Source organism: Prionailurus viverrinus, chromosome F2, assembly GCF_022837055.1.
Source record: "Prionailurus viverrinus isolate Anna chromosome F2, UM_Priviv_1.0, whole genome shotgun sequence".
NCBI lineage: Eukaryota > Metazoa > Chordata > Mammalia > Carnivora > Felidae > Prionailurus > Prionailurus viverrinus.
The window spans coordinates 43,606,520-43,625,818 of NC_062578.1; the positions used below are offsets into that span (position 1 = coordinate 43,606,520).

The 19,299-nt window shown below is 37.3% G+C and overlaps 1 protein-coding gene and 1 pseudogene across 2 annotated transcripts in view; both read left to right on the plus strand.

Moving 5' to 3' along the window:
* CPQ (carboxypeptidase Q) overlaps positions 1–19,299 on the plus strand; it is a 454,919-nt gene that overhangs the window by 200,429 nt on the left and 235,191 nt on the right. For both annotated transcript variants that reach the window (XM_047842229.1, XM_047842227.1), the window contains exon 4: positions 12,178–12,385. In XM_047842229.1, coding sequence (XP_047698185.1) covers positions 12,178–12,385 — 208 coding nt within the window. The remainder of the gene's footprint in view (positions 1–12,177; positions 12,386–19,299) is intronic.
* On the plus strand, positions 3,539–3,644 carry LOC125156798 (uncharacterized; annotated as a pseudogene).

Below are 19,299 nucleotides of genomic sequence, written 5' to 3' on the forward strand. Positions count from 1 at the left end.
ACATATTCTGGACTAAAAATTGTGCTATAACACTGGGTACGTAAAAGCAAAAGAAAAAGATAATGTCTTTGTTTTCATAGAGTTGGTAGTCTAGGATAGGTAAAGGATGAGTAATAGATTAAAATATATAAATAGATACAATGCTCTGTGATACTTCAGTATAGAAGCATATGTAAATATGGGTGGTGATGATCATAAGTACCATTTATAAGCCACAAGTTATCTGTCAGGCAGAGTGCAGTGCTTTCCATCACAATATATCATTTTCTCAGTCTGGCCAGTAGAAGGAATATAAAGATTAAGAGGTTCTATGTGGCTTGAATAGGTTCCCTTGAATATGGAAAGAAAATCTTAGTCTCAACATTCACTCTTCCTTGCCCAGAGCACTTGAGCCATTCATGAAAACTCTGCGTTTATCAGTTCCCTTCAGAAATGGGTATATGGGCACCTATCTCAGAATTGATTTGCAGATTAAATAAGGTAATGTATGAAGTTGCTTAGCTCAGTATGTCCTAAATATTCAATAGATAGTAATGTCTTTATTTCTGTTGACAGTAATCATCATTACCACTACCAATATCATCAAAATCGTTATTATTTTTATTAGAGTGGTAAGTGGCAATATAATATAGATTCTATATGAGTTAAGAAGACAGACTGAAGCCAGACTGCCAGAATTCAATTCTGGCTTTGTCAGCCTCTAGCCATGAGACCATGGCTTATCCTCTCTGTACTTCAATTTCCTTAACTCTAAGGTGGGGGCCTTCAGTGCTTACTTCATAGGGTTGTAGTGACTGGTAAATGAATTAATGCATGTCAAACACCCGGAACATGACCAGCCCTGTAGTGTATGCTCAGCAAGTGCTGGCTGGTATTATCATTAATTTGGGGGGGAATGTGCCATGGACTGCTCTCTCAGAGAGTTTAACTTCTCTCTATGGTATGTTGTGATTTTGATGGAAAGGTTTAGTTTTAGGGGCCTTTGGAATAAAAATATCACTATTCCTTAATTCTGTAGGCATTAAGATTCCACTACTTAAGTAAAAGCCTTTTTGTGGTGCCTAAAAATAAGGGGGGGGGGGAATAATACCAAAATAAAGCTTAAAAAAGGCCAAGGGGAAGAAAATTTTAAATCAAAGGGCAGGACATCCATTTTTACTTTATGGAAATGTATTATTTAAGCAAATTTACTGATAATGATGCACAGATGCTGTTTGTAGACACGATTTTCTTCCTTTGAAGTAACTGAGTGCTGATTTCCTATCTGTGCCAGCAGTGTTTTCTGAATTAATTCTGTGCCCCTCTATATCATTGTGGGAAAGAGAGCTTATACAACTCTTCTGAAGATTAGAAGACTAAAAGGTACCTATTGCCTCAGAGGCTGAGAAGATGTACGCAAATGTGAATAAACAGTTAAAACACTACCAGGTGCACAGGAAGAGTCCTTGAACACAAACACGATTGACATCAAGAAAATATTAGCTTTGTAATTCTGCCTGGATGGCACATTGATGGACCAGCACTGCAGAAGGATTCAGCTGCAAGCATTTCATGTAATTGATGGTGGAAGAAAAGAAAATTTCAACAGATATTTTGCTGTTAATTTGCCACAGGTGCTCAAATGCCTGTGACCTAGTATGTCAAGGATTCAAAATGCTACTGTGATAGCTTCAGGCTTTGCTTCCAGGTTATTTTACAGACTGTGGCATACATTTTTAAGAATTTAATTCTGTTTATTGGTAATGTTGCAGTTCATGATTACAATCTAACAGGATGAGTGTAGTTTCTCAATCAAGTGGATATTAACTTAATTTATATCACTCAGATTCATGTTCAATTTTTTTATCATGTGCATTCTGTCTTCAGTTCTTTTATTTTAACTTAACATTATTTCATCTACATGTTTCCAGATACTGCTTTTGCCCATTTACTTTCCATGCCAGTCTTTCATTTTCTTGCTACCTCTAATGGATTGTTTCTAGATTTTCACATTTATACACAGAGATGCAGGGAGCATCTTAATATAAAATTTTTTTCTTATTTTATAATACTGCCAACGAGTTTGTTCTCCAAAGCAGAAGAAACAAAGTAAGAGTTTTTATAGTTCTTGCTACCTATTGGGAGATCGCATTCTAGAAATATTAAACTAATTTAACAGTACCATCAGCATGGAATATGGTATTTATCTTTTGTGACTGCCTTATTTCACTTAGCATAATGCCCTCAATGTTTCATGTTGTAGCATAGGTCAGAATTTCCTTCCTTTTTTTAAAATTTTTTTTAACGTTTATTTATTTTTGAGACAGAGAGAGACAGAGCATGAACAGGGGAGGGGCAGAGAAAGAGGGAGACACAGAATCTGAAACAGGCTCCAGGCTCTGAGCTGTCAGCACAGAGCCGGACGCGGGGCTCGAACTCATGGACCGTGAGGTCATGACCTGAGCCGAAGTCGGATGCTTAACCAACCAAGCCACCCAGGCGCCCCGAGAATTTCCTTCCTTTTTTTAAGGCTGAATAATATTCCATTGCATATATATACCACAATTTTTTATCCATTTGTCTATTGATGAACACTGGGGTAACTTCCATATTTCAGCTATTGTGAATAATGCTGTTATGAACATGGGTGTTTTCCTAATAGGTGTGAGGTGGTATCTCATTAGTTTTGATTTGCATTTCCCTAATGATTAGTGATGTTGAGCATCTTCTCATGGGCTTATTGACCACTTGTATATTTTCTTTGTTGAAATATCTATTGAAGTCTTTTCCACTGTTGAATTGGGTTGTCTGGTTTCTGTCATTCAGTTTTGGGAGTTCTGTATTTATTCTGAATGTTAATTCCTTATCAGGGCTATGATTTGCAAGCATTTTCTCCCATTGTGTATATTGCCTTTTTACCTGTTGATGTTGCCTTTTGATGCACGAAATTTTCTAATATTCATGAAATCTAATTTGTCTATTTTGTTGCCTGTACCTTTGATGTCATTTCCAAGAAATCAACGCCAAATCTAATGTCATGAAGCTTTTGCCCTATATTTTTCTTCTAGGAGTTTTATAGTTCTAGATCTTTTATTTAAATCTTTGATCCATTTTGAGTTAATTTTTCTGTATGATGTTAAATAAGAGTCCTACTTCATTCTTTTGCATGTGGATATCCAGTTTTCCCAGCACCATTTGTTGAAAAGTCTGTCCCATTGAAAGGTCTTTGCACCTGTCAAAACCCCATATATTTGAGGGTTTGTTTCTGGGCTCTCTATTCTATACCATTGGTCTATATGTCTGTGTTTATGCAAGTACAACACTATTTTGCTTGTGGTAGCTTTGTAGTAAGTTTTTGAATTAGGAAGTGTGAGTCTTCCAGATTTGTTCTTCTCTTTCAAGATTACTTTGGCTATTAAAGATCTATTGAGGTGCCATATAGATTTCAGGATGGGTTTTTCTATTTCTGCAAAACACATATTTGGTATTTTGATAAGGATTGCATTGAAGCTGTTGAGTGCTTTGGGGAGTATTGACATCTTAACAGTATAAGTCTTCTATCGCTTCTCGGCCTTTTGGCTAAGATCAAGTGTAGTAACAATATAAGTCTTCTAATCCATGAACGTGGTATTTGTTTTTGTTTATTTGTATTTTCTTTAATTGCTTTCAGCAGTGTTTTGTAGTTTTCATTGTATAAGTTGTTCACCTTCTTGGTTAAGTTAATTCCTAAGTATTTTAGTCTTTTGATATTATTGTAAATGGAATTGTTTTTGTAATTTCCTTTTCAGATTGTTTGTTGTTCATGTATAGAAATGCATCTGATTTTTATGTGTTGGCTTTGTATCTTGTTACTTTGGTGAAATCACTTATTAGTCCTAACAGGTTTTTGTGTGGAATCTTTACTGTTTTCTACATATAGATCACATCATCTGTGAACACATGTAATTTTATTTTTCCTTTTCTAATTTAGATGCCTTCTTTTTCTTGCATGATTTCTCTGACAAGAACTTTCAGTACTGTGTTGAACAGAAGTTGCAAAAGTTAGCATCCTTGCCTTGTTCCTGATTTTAGAGGAAAATCTTTCAGTTTTTCACCATTGAGTATAAAGTCCATCATGTCCAGGGCTTTTCCTTGTTAGGAGATTTTTAATTACTGATTCAGTTTCCTTACTAGTTAAAGATGTATTCAGATTTTCTATTTTTTTATGATTTAGAGTTGATAGGTTTCATGTTCCTAGAAATTCGGCCATTTCATTTAGGTTTTCCAGTTTGTTAGCATATAATTGTTCATATACTCTCTTATATCCTTTATTTCTGTGGAATCAGTAAGGAATGTCCCCAGTTTTATTGCTGACTTTAGTAATGTGACTGTTCTCTCTCTATTTTTTAGTCCATCTAGCTAAAGGTTTTTCAATTTTGTTGATCTTTTCCAAGGACCAACTTTTGGCTTCATTGATTTTCTCTGTTGCTTTTCTATTCTCTGTTTCATTTATCTCTGCTCTAATCTTTGTTTCCTTTCTTTCACTAGCTTTGAGTTTAGTTTGTTCTTCTTTTTCTATTTCTAGTTACTTAAGTTGTAAAGTTTGATTGATTTGAGATCTTTCCTGTTTTTTAATGTAAGCATTTATTGCTATAAACTTCTCTTAGCAGTGCTTTGCTGCATTCTGTATGTTTTGGTATGTTGTGGTTTTGTTTTCATTCATTTCTAAATATTTTATAATTTCCCTCATGATTTCTTCTTTGATCCATTGGCTGGTTAGGAGTGTGCAGTTTAATTTCCACAAATTTGTGACTTTTCATTTACCTTCTTTATCTAACTTCATTCTGTTGTGACCAGGGAAGATACTTTGCATGAAACATATCTTTTTATTGATCTATTTTATTATTATTTTAAAGTTTATTTATTTATTTTGAGACAGACAGAGAGAGCACAAGCAGAGGAGGGGCAGAGAGGGGGGCTGGACACAGGATCCAAAGCGGGGTCTGTGCTGACAGCAGAGCGCCTGATGCGGGGCTGGAACTCAGCTGAAACCAAGAGTCAGACACTTAACTGCGCCACCCAGGTGCCCCAATACATATCTTTTTAAATCTGTAGAGACACAGTTTGTGGCCTAAGGTGGTCTATCCTGGAAAATATTCCATGTCCTTGAGAAGAGTGTGTATGCTGTTGTTGGATACAGTGGTCTGTGAGATCTAGTAGGTTTATTGTGTTAAGTCCTGTTTCCTTACTTATCTTCTGTCTGGCTGTTCTGTGAAAAGGAGGTATATACAAAATGACTTCTAAAGGCTGAAGGAGACATAAAAGTGAAGAAAAAAATAAAGAAGTCCAGCTTGATTAGAAATGGTTTATTAAGGGGACTCGTGGACAGAAGTGTGTTTTAGGTGGGTACAAGGCGAGCAGATCTCTGTAACTCCATCTCCCTTAGGACCTGCTTTTATAGCCCTAGAGTCTGAGAGTACATGCTGAGGGACTATCCAAGAGAAGAATGTTTAAGAACAGGTATGTGCCACAGGTTTCTCTATCCACTATTGAGAATTGAATATTGAAGTGTCAAATTGTTGTTCTAGAACTATCTATTTCTACGTTCAATTCTGTCAGTTTTGGTTCATATATATTGATGGTCTATCATTAGGTACATAAATGTTTATAATTGTGAATATCTTCTTGCTGTATTGACACTTTTATTAATATATATAATGTTCTTCTTTGTCTCTTATAAACTTTTTGATTTAAAGTCCATTTTGTCTGGTATCAGTATAGCCACCCCTATTGTTTTTTAGTTAATATTTGCATGGAATATCTTTTTTCATCCTTTCATTTTCAAAATATTTCTGTCTTTAGCTGTAAAGTGAGTCTCTTTTAGATTGCATATAGTTGGATCATTTAAAAATCCATTTGCCAATCTCTGTCTTTTGATTAGAGATTTTAATCTATTTACATTTAAAGGAATTACTGCTAAGCAGGGTCTTATTTCTTTCATTTTGCTATTTGCTCCCTTTATGCCTTTCAGCTCTTTTTTTGTCCTTCATTTGCTGCATTACTGTCTTTTTTTTGTGTTTAGCTGATTTTTTGTAGTGGAATATTTACATTTCTTTTTCATTTGCTTTTGTTTATATTCTAGAGCTATTTCTTTGTGGTTACCATGGGGATTACATTGAATATCCTAAAGTTATAGTACTCTAATTTGAATTTATGCCAGCTTAACTTCAATAACATCTAAAAACTCTGCTCCTTTTCAGCTCTACCCCCATGCTTTTTGGTCATTGATATCACAAAATTACATCTTAATATGTTATGTGTCCCAAAACATAAACTATGATTATTTTAAATGTATTGGTCTCTTAAATCATTTAGGAAACACAAAAATGAAGCTACAAACCATTGTTACAATTAAAAATAGCTTTTATAATTGCCCATTTATTTCTCTTTATTGAGATCTTTATTTCTTTACATGGCTTCAAGTTACTGTCCAGTATCCTTTCATCCTCTAGGACTCCCTTGAGCATTTCTTACAGGGCAGGTTTACTTCACTATCTTCCCAGAATCCTTTATAATGGTTTCTTCCAGTAACTTTAATTTTGGATTTATATATTTGATTTGAAGCTGTATATTTTTGAAAAGAAAGGTTTAATATTAATATTTATAATTTTTAAATATGCAGTGCACCATTTATTTTGGTCTTGCAAATGTTGGGAATATATTTGGATACAAATAAAAAGAAATTTGACTCATTGTGGCTGTTTTAGTCAGTCTTCTTTAAGAAAAAGAGAACCAATAGGATACACACACACACACACACACACACACACACACACACACACAGTTTTATTATGAGGAATTGGCCTACATGATTATGGAGGCTGTGAAATCACAAGATCCATAGCCAGCAAGCTGGCTGAATCAGTTAAGCTATATTCACAAAGTTATACAACCATCCATCACTATCCAATTTTAGAATATTGTCATCATCCCAAAAGGAAACCCCATAGCATTCACTGCCCATTTTCCTCTCTCCTGACCAGCTCTAGGCAACCTAAATTTTACTTTTTACCTCTACCAATTTACCTATTCTAGACACTTCATATAAGTAGAATTTTACAGTATGTGGTCTTTTTTTACTTCTTTCACTTAAGACAATGTTTTCAAGTTTCATCCATGTTGTATCATGTATAAAAACATAATTTTTTATTACTGAATAAGATTCCATTGTATGGACATACAATTTGTCCGTTCATGAGCTAATGGACATAAGGTTGTTTTTTACCTTTGACTATTATTAATAATGCTGCTATGAATGTTTGTGTGCAAGTCTTTGTGTGAACATATATTATAAATTCTCTTGAATATAGACCTAGTAGTACATGTTTCACTTTTTAAGGGACTGTCAAATTGTTTTTCAAAGTGGCTATACCATTTTACATTCCCATCAGCAATGTACAAGCATTCAAATTTTTCTACATCCTTGCCAATACTTGTTTTTATCTTTTTGATCATAGCCATCCTAGTGGGTATGAAGTGACATTTCATAGTGGTTTTTTTTCATAGTGGTTCTAATTTGCATTTTCCTGCTGTCTAATGATATTAAGCATCTTGTTACATGCTTATAATCTGTTTGTATACTTTACTTGAAGAATGTCTATTCATATTCTACCCATTTTTTAATTGGATAGCCATTTTATTTTTGAGATCTTAAGAGGTCTTTGGATATTTTAGATACAAGTGTCTTATCAGGTATATGATTTGCAAAGTTTTTCTCCCATTCTTTATGTTGTCTTTTCTCTTTCTGCTGGTATCTTTTGAAATCCAGAAGTTTACAATTCTGATAATTCAATTTATCTATTTTTTTCTTTTCTTGCTTGTGATTTGGGTATTGTATCTAAGAAACAATTACTTACCCAAGGTCATGAAGTTTTATAGTTTTAGCTCCTACATTTAGGTCTGTGATTAATTTTTTAATTAATTTTTGTATATGTTGTGATACGTGAATACAACTTTATTCTCTTACATGTGGTTATTTGGTTGGTCCCAGCACTGTTTCTCTGAAAATATTTTTCTATATCCACTGAATTGTCTTGGCACCTTTGTTGAAAATGAATTGACCATTCTTTTAAAGGTTTATTTTTGGACTTTAAATTCTATTCTATTGATCTACCTATCCTTATACCAGTACCACACTCTCTTGCTACTATAGTTGTTTTTTTTTTTTTTTATCATGAAGGAGTGTTAGATTTTGTCAAATGCTTTTTCAGCATCTGTTGGGCTGATCATGTGGTTTTTGTCCTTTTATATTATGTGATAAATTACATTCATTGATTTTTGGATGTTAATCCAACCTGCATTTCTGTGATAAATCTCTCTTGGTCATGATGTATAATCCTTTTCATTTGTTGCTGGTGTCAGTTTGCTTGCATTTTGTTGGATAGTTTGGGGTTTTGTTTTGTTTTGTTTTGTTTTGCATTTATGTTTATAAAAGATGTTGGTCTAGTTTTCTTTTCTTCTGATATCTTTATCTGGTTTTGATATCAGTAATAGTGACCTTGTAGAACAAGTTGAAAAATGTTCCCTTATCTTATAGTTTTTGGAATAGTTTATAAAGAATTGGTGGGGTGCCTGGGTGGCGCAGTCGGTTAAGCGTCCGACTTCAGCCAGGTCACGATCTCGCGGTCCGGGAGTTCGAGCCCCGCGTCAGGCTCTGGGCTGATGGCTCAGAGCCTGGAGCCTGTTTCCGATTCTGTGTCTCCCTCTCTCTCTGCCCCTCCCCCGTTCATGCTCTGTCTCTCTCTGTCCCAAAAATAAATAAACGTTGAAAAAAAAATTAAAAAAAAAAAGAATTGGTATTAATTTTTAAATGTAATTGTTTTGAGTTTTTATGGCTTCCTTTATAGCATACCCTTTGCTATTGTTAAATTGCAAGCAGGGTTATAAATGGAGACAGAAAGATATTGTTTAATGCTGATCATTTCCCTATAGAACAATTGATGGCAAAGGTACAGTACTCCAAATAAAAGTGTTGAGTCTTTATTCTGCCTACTTCTACTATACTACAGTGCTGGATACTGCACCACTGGGGGACGCTCTTAATTGCAGAAACAAATTATAAAGCTTTTATATTTTGAATTCAGAACCATAGTTAGAAGATGCCTTTCAGTGCTATTTTCTTCAGTGGAGCCATGTTAGGTACATGCCTAACTTACTGTCCCCACTTTAAGAACTCCTACCTGTAGCTTACTGGTACAAATTTGTTTAGAACTATCATTTAAACAAAAATGAGCAAGGATGAGAGAGAGAGAGAGAGAGAGAGAGAGAGAGAGAAGCGGGGGGGGGGGGGGCAGGGACCAAGAAATAGACTCTTAACTCTAGAGAACAAACTTTGGTTTGATGGTTACTGGAAGAGGTAGGTGGAGGGAGGGGTTAAATAGGTGATGGGGATTAAGGAAAGTACTTGTTGTGATGAGCACTGGGTGTTGTATGGAAGTGTTGAATCACTGTATTATATACCTAAAACCAATATTACACTGTATGTTAACTAACTGGAATTTAAATAAAAACTTTAAAAAAAAAGACTGTTGTGAAGTGTTATACTTCTTAAGTAAGAAAGTCTGAGAACAGGAAAGTTTGTTGAATCCCAGACATCATGTAAGGTAATCCAAACAATAAATATTTAGATTGTCTTCCTACGTGTTTCCAAGTACCTTTGGTCATTAGTCACTGTCAACTCAATGGGAAAAATTAACACTGAAGAAATAATAATAGATAATGTTTACTAAATAATTACGATGTGCCAAACACTGTTTTAAGTTCTTTACATATACTATATCTTTTGTCTTCATAGCAATCTTATGGTGCTAATATTAGTGCTAATATGGTGCTAATATTAGTCAATACTAATATTATTCTCCACTTTACAGATGTGAAAACTCAGAAACAGAGAGGTCATCTAAGTTGCTTCATGTCGTGTGGGTAGAAAATGGTAGAGCCAGGATTTTACCTAGGTTATGTGACCCCATAGGCCATCTTGAACCAGGAGTTAGGGTAGATTAGGCATATTCCAGAGCAGGGATTCAATTCAGGGTTTCTGTATTACAATTTTTGAGTTTATAAGACCTTTGTTCCTCTCTTGATGAAGACTAACATTTTCAGTCAACATTTAAGAAATGTTCATAAAGGAAGTGCTAAGATGGTTCTAAGGATTTGAAATTAAACAGTCTCTCTCTACAGGGATGATGTAATAGACAAGTTAACAAAATAAATATTTAGCATTTACTGAGTGCTGTGTTTCATGCATGGCAAGTTGACTCACTTGTATAAATTCACTGAATCTGCAAAATAACTCTATGAATTAAGGATGTATTATTATTATCACTTTTATTTATAAATGAAGCCACTGAAACAAATATATATAACTTGCTCAAGGTCAATTAGCAGTAAGTGCCATAGCCCAGGTTTGAACCTGGATGGTCTTGCTCCAAAATCTCTGTTCTTAATCATTTTGCTGTGCAGTTACTCTAAGGAAGTAAATAGTCATCTGACATTGTCACAACAATGCAGTCGCACCAAGAAAGCAGTGATAAGACTGGAACATTGTGTTTATGCATGTGGAGGTTGGAATCACTTCTGTAGGAGAGAAATGTGTTGTGGCTGAGAGGAGGAGAAAGGCTTTTTCTGCAAATGAGACAACCTGAGACAACCATGGAAATAAGGAAAGAAAAATTACTTTTAAAAGGGAGGCCATTAGCTTGTGCTTTACCAGAAGATGGGAATGCACTGATAGGGTGTGGTGCACACTTTGGAGCTGTGCCTGCTTGGTCGTGAGGGAGCTGTGGTTTGGGAGGGTTTAGAGTTGTGCCTCACGAGCGGAAAGGGTCAGTTTGAAAGAACAATTTTAGAAAGTGAGTTTGATAAACTCAATTAGCATGTATAGAGGTTGAACCAACAATAGATGAATAGAAACATCAATTATAAGTGTTTTTAGTAATCTAAGAAGCACCTGGAAATTAGCAGGAAAAACTTGACCATAGGGGCAATATTTCTTTCTTAGTGCCAAAATTGTAATAGTTGTCTCTTTCTTGTGGCAGTAACATCAGGGAGCAGGGTTTATTCGGCACTTTTCTTCATGGACACACAAGCATGTCCCATTGTCCTAGTTTTCCTGCAAGGTGCCCTACTGTCTCTGTGTGTATGAGTGAGAAGAAAACGTGCCCAGAGCTGTCAGTGACCAGAAAGCTGGATGTGTGGGGGCAGTTTTCCTCCAGATGTGTGGGTCCTCTGGTCTGCAGCCTTGAGGGACTTGAGAGCTTTCTTGGTCTCCTTGAACACTTGCATTCACTCACCTCTTGGTCATGAAGGCACTGTTAATGTTCTTTTGAATTTGAGGATACTTGCAACTTTAAAGGATCATCACATTATCAAAATAAATGTCATGTAATGTTTTCAATGAGATGATTGTAAAGTTGAGGTTTCTAAGTTATTTTTTACCAAAAGGAAAAATTATATTCAAAAGCAAATAATCCAGTATTGCCCACCCATCATATTTATCATATGCAAATGGAAATCAGTGAGAATCAAATGTCAAATACAGACACTTAAAAAATACTTTTGGGAATATCTTTTCCCAATGTTCATAGCAGCACTCTCAACAATAGCCAAATTATGGAAAGAGCCTAAATGTCCATCAACTGATGAATGGATAAAGAAATTGTGGTTTATATACACAATGGAATATTACGTGGCAATGAGAAAAAATGAAATATGGCCTTTTGTAGCAACGTGGATGGAGCTGGAGAGTGTGATGCTAAGTGAAATAAGCCATACAGAGAAAGACAGATACCATATGGTTTCACTCTTATGTGGATCCTGAGAAACTTAACAGGAACCCATGGGGGAGGGGAAGGAAAAAAAAAAAAGAGGTTAGAATGGGAGAGAGCCAAAGCATAAGAGACTGTTAAAAACTGAGAACAAACTGAGGGTTGATGGGGGGTGGGAGGGAGGAGAGGGTGGGTGATGGGTATTGAGGAGGGCACCTTTTGGGATGAGCACTGGGTGTTGTATGGAAACCAATTTGTCAATAAATTTCATAAATAAAATAAAATAAAATAAAATAAAATAAAATAAAATAAAATAAAATGGTAAACAGTAAAAAAAAAATACTTTTGGTCCGTTTTTACTTTTAAGATGACCTGGTGCCTTCTTTTTCTCAAGTCCTCACACAGGTATTCAGGAATACCAAGATGGTGTGCCAAAAATCCCAACAGCCTGTATTACAGTGGAAGATGCAGAAATGATGTCAAGAATGGCTTCTCGTGGGAACAGAATTGTTATTCAGCTGAAGATGGGGGCAAAGAACTATCCAGATGCTGATTCCTTCAACACTGTAGCAGAGATCATTGGCAGCAAGTACCCAGAGCAGGTGAGTCAAGGAAATGGATGGGCTGTCTTGGAGTAGGGTTTCATGGTCAAATGTCAGTTTTTAGAGATGGTTGGGGAAAGAGAGAACCTGAATCTGCAGAGATGGTCCTTATAAACTCATTAATGGCAGGATATTTGTATATATTTTTCCAACCAAAAGTTCTACAACATATTGAAGGGTGGAATAGGATCCATGGTGTGGAAACTCAGCCTCTGAATAGCTGAGGGCACTACTTGTATATATGTGTTGTGTTTATTCCAACTGGAGCCAGGTTAGTATTTGAGATCATACCAATAGCTAATAGTTACTGTGCCTATTGTATGTATGGATTATGTTATTTGATTCTTTCAACATTTAGTAAAGTTGGATTTATTTTCATTATTTTATAGGTGAGGAAACTAATGCAGAAGGTAGCTCAGGTGCCTAACGTCCACACAGCTAGTAAGTGGCTGGGAAATGACTGAAACCTAGGACCTTATAAATGTTAAACCAGGTTTTATTTTATTTTATTTAAAAAAAATTTTTAAGTCTATTTGTTTATTTAGAGAGAGAGAGAGTGTGAGTGGGGGAGGAGTTGAGAGAGAAAGAGAGAGAGAGAGAGAGAGAGAGAGAATCCCAAGTAGGCTCCACACTGTCAGTGCAGAGCCCGACATGGGGCTTGAACTCAGGAACTGTGAACCAAAATCAAGAGTCAGACGTTTAACTGACTGAGCCACCCAGGCACCTCTAAACCAAGTCTTAGACCGCAGTAATTTCCAAAAGTATTTATTTTTCCTTGCAGCACTTGAAAATCAAATAGTACTAGAGGCAGATCCATACTCTATGCTAGCTGAAGGTTAAATAAGTTTGGCAAGTTACTTATTCTGTGAGTCTTAGAGAACTTCCCCTCAAAGACAGAATGGTATAGGTAACTTACCAGGATTATCATGAGAACTCGATTAGCCTAGCACGTCAAATAGCCAGCACCGTGTTTGGCACAACATGGCACTCATTGAATGTAAGTTTACCTCATATGGCATCAAATGTACAAAAAGAGAAAAAAAAACCAGTTTTGATAAGGTGTCTGGTATAAATTTCCTCTATTAATAGCTACTGAAATTCTAAAGTAGCGCTTAAAGGAAGTTATTCCAGAATTTCAGACTTATTTTTGCTTAAGGAGATCAATGGGATGAAGGAAGAAGTGAATAGTGATAGAGAAACAAACCTTCCATACATATCTTAACTCAGGACCTCTCCCAGACTTAAGGGCTTTGCTCCAGTAAAGGTTGGTTTTATGTTCGGGACCCTTTTCTTCCTTCCCAAATCACTTCCAAGACACGGGCATGCATCAGCTTTGGGGTTGTAGCCACAGGGATGATTGAAAAGCAAGATCTCGGTGGTACCATAGGGAGTCAAATAGCTGTAGAGAAACTCTAGTTTCAAACATTGAAAAAGCAAACAAACAAGTTCCTTGCCCTTTAGGGAACTGGTAACAACAGAAGAATCCAGAGTCTATATTCCAGCTACTAAGTAGTCAGACCCCTTAATGTGTAACCTTACCAGGTGTTTTCCCCAGTCAGTAGTTCCAGGATCTACTGGAAAAAGTGTTGCCATTTTTAAGGCTGTTAGTACAGGGCAGGAGGGGTTTAGGATTATCTGTGATCAGTTGTCTGGGCGAGCAGGCTACTCTGGCCCCTAGCCTGGGTAGCAAGATGAGTGAGTTATGGGGACCCTTAGTCTGAAACAGCCAGGAGGTATCAAGGTCTGAGTTAAATCATTAAAGTAGAAGAGTTTCTGGGCATCTTCGAGCTGGGAATGCTCAGTCTGGCTACTCCTCAGTCGGGCATGATTTTTTTTTTTTAAATCAGCTTTATGGAAGTAAAATTACATAAATTTACCAAAGTTAAGTTACAATTCAGTGAGCTTTGAAAAATGTATGCAGTAATGTAACCACTGCAATAATCATAATATAGAATATTTTCATCGCTCCAAACACTGCCTTGTGCCCCTTTGCTGTCCATCTCCTCCTCCACTCCCCTGCCCCATGGTAACCACCGATCTGCTTTTGAGAACTATAGTTTTTTCTTCTCTGGAATTTCCAAGGAGTGGAATCACAGAATCTGTAGTCTTTCCTCTGTGGCTTCTTTCAGCCAGCATACTGCTTTTGAGATTATCCACATTGTTTTACCAATTGTCCATTCGTTTCTATTGCTCCTGAGTGATATTTTAATTGCATGCATATACCACAATTTGTTTATCCACTCAGCAGTTGTTGCACATTTGGGTGGTTTCTAGTTTTTGACTATTATGAGTAAAACTTATGTGACTATTCTTATACAGTCTTTCCGTGTACGCGTGTCTTCATTTCTCCTTGGGTAAATGCCTAGGAGTGGAATTGCTGGGCCAGCCTGAATATGAAGCAATCTGGTCGCCATCAAGTTGCCTCCATCTCTTAATTCTGTGCGGTAGACTGTTTAGGTGGGTAGATTCCAGAGAAGTGGGTTATAAGTACACTGTTACCAAGATATACAAGGTAGAAGATTAACAGAAGCTCTTCCATAAAGAAGTTACGCTATTACTTCCACGGAAGGAATGTGGATGAGTGTAGTGAAGTCCATGTGACTGTTTTGGGGGGGGGGGTGGCGGTGGGAATCTGCCTTATAGTCTGCCCAAAACTGCAGGGGATGCCCAGGTTGTGAAGGGAAGCAGTAAGCATGTATCATTCCCCCCCCGCCCCCCCAGGCATCAGTGAGTTAAGGAACCTGAGTAAGCACAGTCTATCCCTGATAAATGCTATCTCTTCCAAGAAGCTTCCTTTGGTAACCTTCACCTCATCCCGGCACTGTGTGCTGTTATGATATCATTGTTACGGTGTCATCTTCCCGCCAGAGCTTGCAAATACCCTGAGCAGACACAATGTTTACTTTTTTTTTTTTCCCTTGCTTTTCACTAATGCCTATCTCAGGACTTGGCATGTAGTAGCTTCTCGAAAACATATTTTGTTTCAGTAAAATGAAAAGAGGAAATGAAGGAGAAAATGTTTGGAGAACTTTCTTAATCCTTTAATATCTAGAAGTTCTCCTGCCGCATTCAGAACACTGATTATCCATTGGCATATTGGACATCACTCCTAAATGCAGCTCTGTATGTCCAAACCTGAACAACTCAACTCCCTCATGCCTGATCATTTGCCTTAGGTTCTCATCTCTGTGAAAGGAACCATATTTACCTGTCAGCCCATTTAGAGAATGTCACAGTATTTTTCATTGTCTCCTCTTTATCACTGTTCTACAGCCTGGTACCACATCCTTTTAAGTCTACTTTCTGCATATTAAAAAAAAATCTGTCCGTCTTGCCTTTACTGTAATGATTGTCCTAATTTAGGCCCTTGCTCTTCCCCCCATGATTTTTTTCTTCTAATATCTCCTCTATTTCTGTATTTTTGCAGTGTAGCTCAGAGCTATCTTACAACACTGATCTCCACATGGTGTTTCCCTGCTGTCAGGCCCCCTCTCCTGTTCCTATAAGATAAAGGTTATGATAAAGATAAATACTCAGTTATGAGTAATCAGAGGTGAGCAGAAGACAAAGGAAAAGAGACAAAGAGGGAAGAATTTGGGCAGGTTAAAAGGAAGGCAGTTATAGGTAAGAGGAAATTATGTAGTCCTGTTCATAAATGAGCAGAAAATGACAATGAAGGAGGGGAAGGAAATTTATAATGGAGACTCAAATGCCAACTAAGACCTATTTTTTTCATTGACTGGTGAAGGAGTCTAGCTCTCCTAAACTCTGGCAAACTTTCCTAAAATCACTCAGTACCAGTGATTTAATTATCAGTACAGTAGCCCCACCTTATCTGCAGTGTCACTTGCCACAGTTTCAGGTACCTTTGGTCAGCCGAGGTCAGAAGCAGATGATCAGAAGGTCACGAGTAGCCTAGGGCTACATCACATACCTGTGTCATTCTCCTTACTTCATCCCATCACATAGGCATTTTATTATTGTACATCATCACAGGAAGAGTGAATATAGTACAATAAGATATTTTGAGAGGAACACAGAGACATTCACATAACATTTATTACAATATATTATTATAATTGCTCTATTTATTACTGTTGTTAATACCCTACTGTGCCTAATTTATAAGTTAAACTTTGTCATAGGTATGTATGTATAGGAAAAAAATATAGTATATATACGATTCGATGCTGTCTGTGGTTTCAGGCATCCACTGGGAATCTTGGAATGTGTTCCCGATGGATGAGGGGGGATTGCTGTAATGGCGACAGTGATATAAATGTTGATGGTGCTGGTTTAGGTTGACTAACGTGTCTCTGACACATGCTGAGCAAATTAGTTGCAATGGAATTATCTCTAAAAAGGAGAGGGTTTATTGCAGCTATTATTCTGCTTTCAGGTCAGACATCCTGGGTGGCTTGAAGAAGTGCCTCTTCAGTGCGAACACCCAGCACAGCCCTTTAAGTCTCATTTTTTTGTTCACAGCACCTTAATGAAAGAAAAACAATTAACACATAAAGAATCCTTCTGATCTGGCCCAGGAACCATGGACAAGGTGTGGTGCCTTTCTGCTCTAGAAAAGCACATATGTGATTGATGAAGCATTAATACTTTACAAAACCCTACTGCATAGTAGGGCCATAAGCCTGTACTGAATTAACCAACCACAGGCTTTTAAAAAATGCCAGTAATACAGATAGTTTATTGGGTTTCAATATATGAAAATGGCAGAGTAGGGCTATTATACACATTACTTCTACCGTCTTCCTAAACAACCCACAGTGGCATGTTTTGGCTCCTCCAAGCCTAGAATTCTCTCTGCACTTTGACCTCCTCAGAAACTGCTCTTCTGTGGTTAGGGCATATTGTGGAGAATTCAGCAGACCTTGAACACACTGAGGAGGTACATTTCATGGGCAGAAAACAGTCTTCTAGAAGCTCTGACCTTAGGTCTCTGAACTCCTTTCTCTCAGACAGCTTTATTCCTAGGAAACCATGGTACCTTTGAGGCCCACCCATAGTTGAGAAGGAGGATGCGAGAGTGAGAACAAGAGCATTTTGACTTCTGAGCTGATACTTCCAGGTGCTAAATTAGCAATATTATGTCTATTTCCATTCATTAAGGAACTAATTTGCATTGGAAAATTCATAGAAAACTTGTTGCCATCCATGAATAAGTTTTATTTTTGTATTAAATCAATAGAGGTTATCCTAACGCTTACAATAGTCTTGGACAGAAACAGAGACGGAGAGGTAGGGGTCTTAGCATCTAATACCAATCCCTGATTTTCAGATGAGAACATCAAATCCCAGAGTGACTTGTCCCAGTGGACACAACAAATGTGTGATAGGAGCACACCTGGAATGTGACTCCAGATTTCCTGACTCCCATTTCTTTCGGCCCTAAGGATATCCCATTGTGCCTGGCCCTACCTCAACGGGATAGAATCTGCACAGGCAGAGCCGTCCCTACCAAGTCATTACACAGGAGAGATTTTGTCTTCCTTTCATGCCTTTTCTCCTGACATCTCTTTCCTATATACAAAGAGCTCTCATAAATCTCACCCCTAGTTGTCTCAGAGTTTTCTGAGAACTCTCATGAAGGTTGTCACCTGGGAAAACCACCAAGTGATATGTCTGTTCTTCTGTGCATCATCTCTCAGGCAAGTCTTGCTTGAGTCTCATCCCTCTTTAGCTCCTTGTCACTTTGGAACAGGATCTGATGGATGAAATCACTTCTGTGGTCTTAATGACTCTTTATGACATGCTGTTCCCCTGTGCCCCTGTTCATATCCCTTTACTCCCCCCAATCAGGTAATAAGGTGTTTCTGTTTTAACAGAGGACCACAGACAAAGCCAACATAGGTCTACTACCAGGCACGTCATTTAAAAAATTAACAACTTTTTAAAAAACATTCTTTAAGTTTATTTGTTTATTTTGAGAGAGAGAGAGAGAGAGAGAGAGAGAGAGAGAGAGAGAGAAAATGAATGAAGGAGGGGCAAAGAGAGAGGGAGAGAGAGGATCTTAAGCCCTGACACGGGGCTTCTTGAACTCACGAATTGTGAGATCATGACCTGAGCCGAAATCCAGACTTGGACACTCAGCCAAATGAGCCACCCGGGTGGCCCCAACAACTTTTTATTTTGTAGTAATTTTAGACTCACAAGCAGTTGCAAAAATAGTGCTGAGAGCCCAGGTGTACCCTTTGACCACCTTCCCCAATAACAACATTTTACATAACCATAGTACATTTACCCAGTGAGGAAACTGTACTCTTGAGAGCAAGTTGCTTTCTTGTAAAGCAGGGGCTTCCCTGTGGGCATCCTCTGTGTAGTGCCCAGTGTAGGGGGGACCCTCCTCTGATATCAGCCCAAATAGTCCTTTCCCGCCCTTACTTTGTGATGCTTCCAGGGTATCTCACTCAAACAAACAAGCAAACACAGGAGGAGAGTTGTTCTCAAACTGACCTGATAAGAGGGCATGTTACCGGAAATGAGGGATTTAGTGCACCTGTAGGAGAGACTCTCCCGTGATAACAGATTGCCCTGTGTTGACTCTGGAAGCTGGCCTACTTCCTTTGCTCCTCAGTGATTTCCTAGACCTTATTTTGAGGTTTTTCCTAGTAAATGCAATATTTTAAAAATGTTAATATATTCCAGAAGTCTTCTGAGGGAATTATGTGGAAAAGAAAAATGTTTCAGATTTTTTTTTTTGGCTGATGATATCTAAACCCATTTTGATAAAGCCTTGATGAGTGAAATTGTTTTTTTATACATACCTTTTTCCTACAGTAGTTATTTTCATGGATTCAAAGAACAATTTCAGTTTTCCTATAAAGTATTATTTCAAATATAATGCAGCACTATGGAGGCTAGTGGGAAACATTGAGATGAAAGCTCTAGTTTGTTAGCTG